Below are 12,767 nucleotides of genomic sequence, written 5' to 3' on the forward strand. Positions count from 1 at the left end.
TCTTCAATCCCCAAAGCAGCCTATATGTCATTCCAGCTGTGCCCTTTCATCTGCCTGAGACCCCCCCTTTCCCATTTTGTTCTGCCTGGGAAAGCCCAGCTCACCCTTCAAGATGCAACTCAAAAGCCTCCCCGCTTCGTTTCCCCACTTCCCCGGCAACCAGAGAACCATGCTCCCTCAGAGCCATACTCACCCCACGGGGCTCCCAGAGCACCTCATAAATACCCTACAGCGTTACGTACCAGCCGCGTGGAATCTTCCGGTTATTAAGCTCTTTCCCGATTAGAATATAGACGCTTCAACGTCAGGAGACCTGCCTTACTTTCCGTTTAAGTCTCTGATACTCACCACAGTGCCTGATTTAGTAGGCACTAAAGGAAGGAAGTTAGGAAGTCCGAAGTTATTCAGGAAATTAGTAAATTCGCTGATAAGTAGGTTAGGGAATTAGTCAATATGTTAAACTACATGGTAATGGGAAAACATCTCTTTATGTGAGTAGAGTAATTGGTGTTCAGGTGTAAATAACCACTAGATTTAATCTTCCCAGGCCCAAGTACACTTTTTTTTTTCCTTTGGTTAGTTTCTGCTTTATAACAAAGTGAATCAGTTATACATATACATGTGTTCCCATATCTCTTCTCTCTTGCGTCTCCCTCCCACCCTCCCTATCCCATCCCTCTAGGTGGTCACAAAGCACCGAGCTGATCTCCCTGTGCTATGCGGCTGCTTCCCACTAGCTATCGGTTTTACATTTGGTAGTGTATATATATCCATGCCACTCTCTCACTTTGCCCCAGCTTACCCTTCCCCCTCCCTGTATGCTCAAGTCCATTCTCTAGTAGGTCTGTGTCTTTATTCCCGTCTTGCCCGTAGGTTCTTCATGACCTTTTTTTTTTTTTTTAGATTCCATGTATATGGGTTAGCATATGGTATTTGTTTTTCTCTTTCTGACTTACTTCACTCTGTATGACAGACTCTAGGTCCATCCACCTCGCTACAAATAACTCAATTTCGTTTCTTTTTATGGCTGAGTAATATTCCATTGTATATATGTGCCACATCTTTAACCATTCATCTGTAGATGGACACTTAGGTTGCTTCCACAAGTACACTTTTAAAAAGTACTTATTTGTCTGATGGCTTTCTTTGGTGGAAGGAAGAGGGAAACGTATTTCTCGAGTGGAGAAACCCTTCTCTACCTTTCACCTACCGCCAGCGGGATCTCTCTCCTTTACACCCTCTTAGGGTGGAGAATCTTTGCTTCCTGGTCCTGAGAGGGTACTAGAGAACCAGGGTGGGCAGGCTGTGAATGACAGGATGACATTAGACGGGGAGGAACTTGCAGAGATCATCTTAACTCTTGGGCAGCGCTGTCTTAGGTACAAGTTTAGAAAGTTCAATGTTGTTTGTAGGCTCCCTGGGAGTATCTAACCGAAGCCTGGCCTATTATACCTATATATGATAGGACCATAGACTCTCGGAGTTAAAAAGAAATTCACACTGAAAGGAACCAAACTCTTCTGAACGTCAAATCACACAATATTTGGGGTACTCACAAAGGGATTGATAGAGAATGTTTCAAATATGGAATCTTCTGGTATCTTGTCCCAACCCACTTTTCAATGTGTAAATCCTAAGTTTGACTGCTCTTCAGGCTGGGAATTACTCAATTTAACCAAAAATAGTTCTAGGTATGGAAATAAAACAGAATACTAGGGATAACAAAATGAGAACAGAGGTATGTTTGCAATATACTTAAAAGGTAGATAACCAAAAAGGATATCAGAGTTACAGGCTATGAGGAACCATTCCTATTCTCTCTAGTCCTGCAGAAATGAATCCTCCATACTGCTCGAGGACTTGCCATTTCTGAACAACTCTAATGGGAAAACTTCCGTCATGTTCTCTGCAGCACGCTGTCGCTCGTTGATGGCCATCTGCACCCCGACATTGTACTCTCTATTGATTTTCTCCAGCTACACGGTTATACTTTTGGAATCAATATGCCTCTCCCTCTCCAACCACTTGATGAATAGCCAAGGAATGCAAAGTCACTTTGATAATAGCATAAGGCAAATATGATTGGGAAGGTAACTCTGGGGCAAGAAATTTTTGAAATGCCCTACTAAATTGAGTAGAGATCGTTTATAAACTCTCACATTTAGAATAGTGATTCTCCATCCTAGTACACCAAATCAACTTTAGATAATAAATACACTGCAATTCTTTTTCTACCATTCTGCAAAGCAAACTAGAGATAATGTTACCTTCCTAAACACTAACTTTTTTTAAAAAATCACCATGCCCTTTGTATAGAAGATAAATGAAAGAAAAGTAATTTCTGATAAAAATAATATATCAGCATGTGAATGCTGGGGCATAAGTACATTAGGGAACATAACAGAGTCGTCAGTTGCCTGCCGTCATTTGTTAGAACCACTATGAATGCAACTGCTACAAATGTACCTTCACATAGGTGTGCTCTTTGCTGCTCAAAGACCATGAGTCTTGAGCTGCTGCTGATGTGGTTTTCCCAAATGATGAGCAACTCCTGGTAAATTTTGAGACAAAACAAATTACAACTGTCCCTCAATCTACCCAGTTGTTACATCCCAGGAAAATTCAATGTATATAAAACCATACCAAAAAAACGCTTTGTGTTAATATGTAAAATGAAGATAGATTCAAGCTCAGAAATCATAAACAGTTTTTCTCTTACATGAATGTCCACTGGGACCTTCGGAATCATGTAAGACACAAGACAATGCCTCATTTGGTGGGACAGTCCCACACACTGCAGAATGTCTAACAGCCCAGGCTCCCACCCATTTAATGCCATGAGTGCCCACAATAATCATGTGAACCACAGACACCCTCACAGATTTCCAAAATTTCCCCTAGGAGGCAGTACTACCTTTCCCGAGACTACTGGCTTGCAGTATTTCCTACAGGGTTTCCCCCATTGACCCAAATGATTAAGAGTTGCTTCTAGCTGTAAAATCAAAGAACAATAGCATGAGAAAGTAGCCTGAAGCTCATCTAGTTGGCCCCCTCGTTTTACCCATGTGAGGTAAGTAACTTGCCTTTGGACACTCGGTTACCACATAATCTAGGATGAAAAACAAGGCTTCCCTTTCCGTGGTTTTTATTTCTCATTGAAATTAGAAAGGTACCCTTGAATGTGTCTCTCTTACACATGAGATAGTTGAAACAAACGATGAATGACTAACAACATTTTCCAGTTTTTTTCCAGGATACTTGGGGTTGAAATCACTCACTCCTGACCACTGAGCTTCACTGCCAAGCTGGAAACTTTCTAGTGTCCACTAAAAGCTTGGATTCCTGCATACAAATAAATCAGAAGGCTTCAAAAATAAAATCCCTCACAATGTGTTCAAAATGAGAATGTGTCCCAAAGAATGATTTATGGTAGCAGAAATTGTCCTACATGGTTAGTGGCTAATTGATTGTCCCACTGTTCTCCCCAAACTCCAGTCATCAGGATCCAAGCAGGTTTGGGGAAATGAGTGACTAAGATTCTATATGTTCCTGCACCGTGCACAGCACAGGGCCTCTTACTCCAATCCAGGAGATCAAGGGGCAGGTCCCTTCACAAGACCTAAAGAAGACTTGGCTCTTTGCTAATTACCCTTGGTCAGTGGGTTCTGATGGTGAATTGGGTGTTTTTTAATTTAATTTGTCATATCAAATATTAAGGAGAGAACATTTGACTACCCAAACTTCACAATATTGGCTCTCCAAATTAAATTTGCAATCAAACGGATGCCCATTTCAAAAGCATTCCTTGGACAAATTCTACTTATAAGCCTTGTACATTATCAGGTGGTATATAAGGATGGAGAGAAGAAGCTCACAGAATATAAGAATTATTGGGTATATAGAGATTGGTTCAAGATGGCAGAGTAGAAGACCATGCTCTCACTCCCTCTTTCGAGAGCACCAGAATCACAACTAACTGCTGAACAATCATCGACAGGAAGACACTGGAACTCACCAGAAAAGATACTCCACATGCAAAGACAAAGGAGAAGCCACAATGAGACAGTAGGAGGGGCGCTATCAAAATAAAATCAAATCCCATAACCGCGGGTGGATGACTCACAAACTGGAGAACACTTATACCACAGAAGTCCACCCACTGGAGTGAAGGTTCTGAGCCACACGTCAGGCTTCCCAAGCTGGGGGCCTGGCAACGGGAGAGGGAATTCCTAGAGAATCAGACTTTGAAGGCTAGCGGGATTTGACTGCGGGACTTCGGCAGGACTGGGGGAAACAGAGACTCCACTCCTGGAGGGCACACACAAAGTAGTGTGCATATCGGGACCCAGGGGAAGGAGCAGTGACCCCATAGGAGACTGAACCAGACCTACCTGCTAGTGTTGGAGGGTCTCCTGCAGAGGCAGGGGGCAGCTGTGGCTCACCAAGGGACAAGAACACTGGCAGCAGAAGTTCTGGGAAGTACTCCTTGGTGTGAGCCCTCCCAGAGTCCGCCATTAGCCCCACCAAAGAGCCTGGGTAGGCTCCAGTGTTGGTTCGCCTCAGGCCAAACAATCAACAGGGAGGGAACCCAGCCCCACCAATCAGCAGACAAGCGGATTAAAGTTTTACTGAGCTCTGCCCGCCAGAGCAACAGCCAGCTCCACCCACCACAAGTCCCTCCCATCAGGAAACTTGCACAAGCCTCTTAGATAGCCCCATCCACCAGAGGGCAGACAGCAGAAGCAAGAAGAACGACAATCCTGCAGTCTGTGGAACAAAAACCACATTCACAGAAAGACAGACAAGATGAAAAGGCAGAGGGCTATGTACCAGATGAAGGAACAAGAAAAAACCCCAGAAAAACAACTAAATGAAATGGAGATAGGCAATCTTCCAGAAAAAGAATTCAGAATAATGATAGTGAAGATGATCCAGGACCTCAGAATAAGAATGGAGGCAAAGATTGAGAAGATGCAAGAAATCTTTAACAAAGATCTAGAAGAATTAAAGAACAAACAAACAGAGATGAACAATACAATAACTGAAATGAAAAATACACTAGAAGGAATCAATAGCAGAATAACTCAGGCAGGAAGAACGGATAAGTGACCTGGAAGACAGAATGGTGGAATTCACTGCTGCGGAACAGAATAAAGAAAAAAGAATGAAAAGAAATGAAGACAGCCTAAGAGACCTCTGAGACAACATTAAACGCAACAACATTCCCATTATAGGGGTCCCAGAAGGAGAAGAGAGAGAGAAAGGACCCGAGAAAATATTTGAAAACATTATAGTCGAAAACTTCCCCAACATGGGAAAGGAAATAGCCACCCAAGTCCAGGAAGCACAAAGAGTCCCATATAGGATAAACCCAAGGAGAAACAGGCCGAGACACATAGTAATCAAATCGGCAAAAATTAAAGACAAAGAAAAATTATTGAAAGCAGCAAGGGAAAAATGACAAATAACATACAAGGGAACTTCCATAAGGTTAACAGCTGATTTCTCACCAGAAACTCTACAAGCCAGAAGGGAGTGGCATGATATGCTTAAACTGATGAAAGGGAAAAACCTATAACCAAGATTACTCTATCCAGCAAGGATCTCTTTCAGATTCAATGGAGAAATCAAAAGCTTTACAGACAAGCAAAAGCTAAAAGAATTCAGCACCACCAAACCAGCTCTACAACAAATGCTAAAGGAACTTCTCTAAGTGGGAAACACAAGAGAAGAAAAAGACCTACAAAAACAAACCCCCAAAAATTAAGAAAATGGTAATAGGAACATACATATCAATAATTACCTTAAACGTGAATGGATTAAATGCTCCAACCAAAAGACATAGGCTTGCTGAATGCATACAAAAACAAGACCCATATATATGCTGTCTACAAGAGACCCACTTCAGACCTAGGGACACATACAGACTGAAAGTGAAGGAATGGAAAAAGATATTCCATGCAAACGGAACTCAAAAGAAAGCTGGAGTAGCAATACTCATATCAGATAAAACAGACTTTCAAATAAAGAATGTTACAAGAGACAAGGAAGTACACTATGTAATGATCAAGGGATCAATCCAAGAAGAAGATATAACAATTATAAATATATATGCACCCAACATAGGAGCACCTCAATACATAAGGCAACTGCTAACATCTATAAAAGAGGAAATCGACAGTAACACAATAATAGTGGGGGACTTTAACACCTCACTTACACCAATGAAGATCATCCAGAGAGAAAATTAATAAGGAAACACAAGCTTTAAATGACACAATAGACCAGATAGATTTAATAGCTATTTATAGGACATTCCATCCAAAACCAGCAGATTACACTTTCTTCTCAAGTGCACATGGAACATTCTCCAGGAGAGATCACATCTTGGGTCACAAGTCAAGCCTCAGTAAATTTAAGAAAATTGAAATCATATCAAGCATCTTTTCTGACCACAATGCTATGAGATTAGAAATCAATTACAGGGAAAAAAACGTAAAAAACACAAACACATGGAGGCTAAACAATACGTTACTAAATAACCAAGAGATCACTGAAGAAATCAAAGAAGAAATCAAAAAATATCTAGAGACAAATGACAATGAAAACACGATGATCCAAAACCTATGAGATGCAGCAAAAGCAGTTCTAAGAGGGAAGTTTATAGCTATACAAGCCTACCTCAAGAAACAAGAAAAATCTCAAATAAACAATCTAAACTTACACCTAAAGGAACTAGAGAAAGAAGAACAAACAAAACCCAAAGTTAGCAGAAGGAAAGAAATCATAAGGATCAGAGCAGAAATAAATGAAATAGAAATAAAACAATAGCAAAGATCAATAAAACTAAAAGCTGGTTCTTTGAGAAGATAAACAAAATTGATAAGCCATTAGCCAGACTCATCAAGAAAAAGAGGGAGAGGACTCAAATCAATAAAATTAGAGATGAAAAAGGAGAAGTTACAACAGACACCGCAGAAATACAAAGCATCCTAAGAGACTACTACAAGCAACTCTATGCCAATAAAATGGACAACCTGGAAGAAATGGACAAATTCTTAGAAAAGCACAAACTTCCAAGACTGAACCAGGAAGAAATAGAAAATATGAACAGACCAATCACAAGTAATGAAATTGAAACTGTGATTAAAAATCTTCCAACAAACAAAAGTCCAGGACCAGATGGTTTCACAGGTGAATTCTATCAAACATTTAGAGAAGAGCTAACACCCATCCTTCTCAAACTCTTCCAAAAAATTGCAGAGGAAGGAACACTCCCAAACTCATTCTATGAGGCCACCATCACCCTGATACCCAAACCAGACAAAGATACTACAAAAAAAGAAAATTACAGACCAATATCACTGATGAATATAGATGCAAAAATCCTCCACAAAATACTAGCAAACAGAATCCAACAACACATTAAAAGAATCATACACTACGATCAAGTGGGATTTATCCCAGGGATGCAAGGATTCTTCAATATATGCAAATTGATCAATGTGATACACCATATTAACAAATTGAAGAAGAAAAACCATATGATCATCTCAATAGATGCAGAAAAAGCTTTTGACAAAATTCAACACCCATTTATGATAAAAACTCTCCAGAAAGTGGGCGTAGAGGGAACCTACCTCAACATAATAAAGGCCATATATGACAAACCCACAGCAAACATCATTCTCAATGGTGAAAAACTGAAAGCATATCCTCTAAGATCAGGAATAAGACAAGGATGTCCACTCTCACCAATATTATTCAACATAGTTTTGGAAGTCCTAGCCACAGCAATCAGAGAAGAAAAAGAAATAAAAGGAATACAAATTGGAAAAGAAGAAGTAAAACTGTCACTGTTTGCAGATCACATGATACTATACATAGAGAATCCTAAAGATGCCACCAGAAAACTACTAGAGCTAATCAATGAATGTGGTAAAGTTGCAGGATACAAAATTAATGCACAGAAATCACTTGCATTCCTATATACTAACAATGAAAACTCAGAAAGAGAAATCAAGGAAACACTCCTATTTACCACTGCAACAAAAAGAATAAAATACCTAGGAATAAACCTACCTAGGGAGACAAAAGACCTGTATGCAGAAAACTATAAGACACTGATGAAAGAAATCAAAGACGATACCAACAGATGGAGAGATATACCATGTTCTTGGATTGGAAAAATCAATATTGTGAAAATGACTATACTACCTAAAGCAATCTACAGATTCAATGCAATCCCTATCAAATTACCAATGGCATTTTTTATGGAACTAGAACAAAAAATCTTAAAATTTGTATGGAGACACAAAAGACCCCCAATAGCCAAAGCAGTCTTGAGGGAAAATAACGGAGCGGGAGGAATCAGACTCCCTGACTTCAGACTATACTACAAATCTACAGTAATCAAGACAATATGGTACTGGCACAAAAACAGAAATATAGATCAATGGAACAAGATAGAAAGCCCAGAGATAAACCCATGCACCTACGGTCAACTAATCTATGACAAAGGAGGCAAGGATATACAATGGAGAAAAGACAGTCTCTTCAATAAGTGGTGCCGGGAAAACTGGACAGCTTCATGTAAAAGACTGAAATTAGAACCCTCCCTAACACCATACACAAAAATAAACTCAAAATGGATTAGAGACCTAAATGTAAGACTGGGCACTATAAAACTCTTAGAGGAAAATATAGGCAGAACACTCTTTGACATAAATCACAGCAAGCTCTTTTTTGATCTACCTCCTAGAGTAACGGAAATAAAAACAAAAATAAACAAATGGGACCTAATGAAACTTCAAAGCTTTTGCCCAGCAAAGGAAACTACAAACAAGACGAAAAGACAACCCTAAGAATGGGAGAAAATATTTGCAAATGAATCAACGGACAAAGGATTAATCTCCAAAATATATAAACAGCTCATGCAGCTCAATATTAAAAAAGCAAACAACCCAATCCACAAATGGGCAGAAGACCTAAATAGACATTTCTCCAAAGAAGACATACAGATGGCCAAGAAGCACATGAAAAGCTGCTTAACATCACTAATTATTAGAGAAATGCAAATCAAAACTACAATGAGGTATCACCTCACACCAGTGAGAATGGGCATCATCAGAAAATCTACAAACAACAAATGCTGGAGAGGGTGTGGAGAAAAGGGAACCCTCTTGCACTGTTGGTGGGAATGTAAATTGATACAGCCACTATGGAGAACAGTATGGAGGTTCCTTAAAGAACTAAAAATAGAATTATCATATGACCCAGCAATCCCACTACTGGGCATATACCCAGAGAAAACTATAATTCAAAAAGACACATGCACCCCAATGTTCACTGCAGCACTATTTACAATAGCCAGGTCATGGAAGCAACCTAAATGCCCATCGACAGATGAATGGATAAAGAAGTTGTGGTACATATACACAATGGAATATTACTCAGCCATAAAAAGGAACGAAATTGGGTCATTTGTAGAGACGTGGATGGAGACTAGAGACTGTCATACAGAGTGAAGTAAGTCAGAAAGAGAAAAACAAATATCATATATTAACGCATATATGTGGAAGCTAGAAAAAGGTACAGATGAACCGGTTTGCATGGCAGAAATTGAGACACAGATGTAGAGAACAAACGTATGGACACCAAGGGGGGAAAGCGGCAGGGGGTGGGGGTGGGGGTATGATGAATTGGGAGATTGGGATTGACATGTACACACTGATGTGTATAAAATGGATGACTAATAAGAAAAAAATAAATAAATAAACATAAAAATAAATTATTGGGTAAAGATGTGGATCCTGCACTGCAGAGAATAAGTTAGTTACCTCCTAAGCCCTTCCTTATACTGCACTTAAAAAGAAACCTACTCTATGTGCAAACTCAACTCCCTTCAGGAGAAAAGAACACATAAGTTACACAAGTCCACCAAGCATCCAAGAAAATATCACCAGGTCTCACATTCAGCACTTACACACTCTATACTTTCCTTATAGAGTTCCTCGGGCCTTCCTTCTGACACCACTTCCTCTTAATTTTAGACTCACCCTAACAATTTAAACATCAGGTGTTGGAAGCAGCAATTTAGAATAGGAGGAGGTCCGACTGCTCCATGTAAGCCTTGCGACAGCAACAAGAAGAAACAACTGAGAGGCTGACCTCCAGGAAGTGGATGAAAACTATTTTACAAAGTGGAGGGAAGGGGGATGACATAGGAACTCAAAATAAATAGCAGCCTAGGCCATTCAAGGTAGGGACAAACAGCTTTGCTAGCCTTGAGAGCATCTCCATAACACAGGACAATACAGTAACTAATGTAAAAGAAAATTATGTTCAATATATTTTGTAGCAAAATTCCATATAACAAAAGAATCTTCGATTGTCAGAGTAGAAAGACACTTAAGAGAGCATCCCAGCCTAATTCCTTTACTTTACAAGGAAGGAAACAACATATAGGGGTACACAGGTTCAAGGTAGAGTTGAGACAAGAGGGCAGCCCAGCTGGTCCAGTTCTCCTTCCACACGGACGCCCTGACACTGATGCCACTGAGTGGAAGGAAAAGAGACAGTGCATCACATTTAATCATTCATTGTGTCCACGCTTTTGACATCTCTGTTTTTGCTTCCTTGCATTGATTTTACTCCCTTCAAAAGGAGAAGAAACTTGTTCTCTTTAGTCCCAAAAGAGTGAACAATTTTTCCGTGATTTGTGATGAGAGAACCTCAAGGTTGGCTCTTAACAAAACTGGGACTGAAAGTAAAGCTTACTTTGAGTTCCCTTCTACCTCCTCCTATATCCCACTCCTGGTGTGTTTCCTCCAAGCTGTCTTATGTCTGTCCTTCCACTTGGTACCCCACCCACTGGCCCCAAATCCAGAGTTCCTAGTACAATGTAGAATATTCTCCCAACTTCCAGAAGTTTGGTGTATTCCCTGTCTCTTTCTAATTTGATCTCTAATTCTATAAAACAAAAAAATGAGGCAATATACCAGTGTTTCTCAAATATAAGTGGGGAGCTTGTTAAAATGCAGATTCCTGGTCTCCATCTCCTGAAACTACAGTTCAACAGATGACTCTGGTGGAAGGGGGCCCTGACCCACTTTGGAAAACACATGGCTTCTGCTTGCCTCTCCAGCCTCAGATCCTCCCAGCCCCCCCAGGCACAACCCACTCCACCCAAAGCTTCATACTCTCTCTCCCCACCATGTCTTTGCCTCATGTTCCACCTTCTGAGTGTAATTAATTCCTCCGTATACCTCAAAACCAGCTGAGGCACATGTCGTATCTCTGCTCTCCTTGTTCCTGTACGTCTCTGCATTATTGAGCTTATACAGCCTACGATGTGAGCTGATTTCCTGGTATAGCTCCCCTTGAAGGCAGGGCCCTGCCTCACTTGTCTTTTTTTAGTCCCAGCACTTAGCACCCTCCCAAGCACACAGTAGGCACTCTAAAAGTGTTCATTAAATTATCTTTTGTATGTGCTAAATTTCCTAGTTAATAACTAGTCATTTATTTATATTTGCATTGTTATTACCCACCCACACGCCAGTATAGTACAGGATTTTCGAGGGTTGCTTGAGGTATCACTCTCAAATGAGGAACACCTTTTGTAACAGGTAAAAATGAAAGAGAAGAATGCTAGCATAATCTAACCCTGGTGCCATCAATTGTGGGGTCATAATGAGTTAGATCCATGCTCACTCAGGATATCTGACACCTAAGGAACAATGACAGAGACACATATGATAACCGGGAGTTTTCCTAATGAAGAAGATCAGCTTCTAATAGTTCCTTAGAGTTAGTTCTGGCATTCACGCAGGTTAAAAAGTTTTCCAGAAGTGAAGCTGGAACACATTAGAACTTCGGATTGATTCATTTATATAAAACTTTGCCCATTTGTTCTAAGATCCCAGAGATTTCCAGTATTTTCTACCCAAGATGGTTAACCACCAGAAGTTTAGCTCATCTCCTGAAATCCATCATCCATGTGTGTGTCCCATGCAGGTGTCTGCTATGCAGAGTTTGGAGTCCGCGTCCCCAAGACCACGGGGTCGGCCTACACCTACAGCTATGTCACCGTCGGGGAGTTTGTGGCATTCTTCATCGGCTGGAACCTGATCCTGGAGTACCTGATTGGCACCGCGGCCGGCGCCAGCGCTCTGAGCAGCATGTTTGACTCACTGGCCAACCACACGGTCAGCCGTCGGATGGCGGACAGCGTGGGGACCCTCAACGGCCTGGGTGAGACTGCCACAGACTCTAACCCCAACATGCAAACTTGCTGAGCCAAATAAATGGGTTCCTCTTTCAGGATGCAATTTGGCAAAATGTATCCAGGGCCTTAATACATCTTCTTTTGCCAAGTAATTCCCCTCTGAATCTATCCTAAGGAAATTATTCTAGTTTCCATAAAAGCTTTATATGAAAAGATGTTCATCACAGCCTTATTTATAATAACAAAAAATTAGAAACAGCTTAAATATTCTACAGTGATTACATAAACTAGGGCAGCATATTATATAGCTAGCAATTAAAAGGAAGACTGCTGTAATAGCATGGAATATGTTTTTGATGCGATGTTGTATGACAAAGGATACAAATTGGACATGCATCATGTTAGTAACTATATAAAAATAAAACTAATACAGGAAAAAGAACTATAAGGAACTTCTCCAGTGGTTTCCTTAGAACATTTTTTAAATTTTTCATAAATAAGCATGCATTAATTTTTAAATAAGAAAATATATTTCTAAAAG

The 12,767-nt window shown here is 40.3% G+C and overlaps 1 protein-coding gene across 2 annotated transcripts in view; it reads left to right on the forward strand.

The window, feature by feature from the left end:
• Nucleotides 1-12,767, forward strand: part of SLC7A14 (solute carrier family 7 member 14) — a 140,277-nt gene that overhangs the window by 69,815 nt on the left and 57,695 nt on the right. For both annotated transcript variants that reach the window (XM_082393993.1, XM_082393992.1), the window contains exon 3: nucleotides 12,016-12,252. In XM_082393993.1, coding sequence (XP_082250119.1) covers nucleotides 12,016-12,252 — 237 coding nt within the window. The remainder of the gene's footprint in view (nucleotides 1-12,015; nucleotides 12,253-12,767) is intronic.

Source organism: Balaenoptera borealis, assembly GCF_965194805.1.
Source record: "Balaenoptera borealis genome assembly, chromosome: 5".
In the NCBI taxonomy this organism is placed as follows: Eukaryota; Metazoa; Chordata; class Mammalia; order Artiodactyla; family Balaenopteridae; genus Balaenoptera; species Balaenoptera borealis.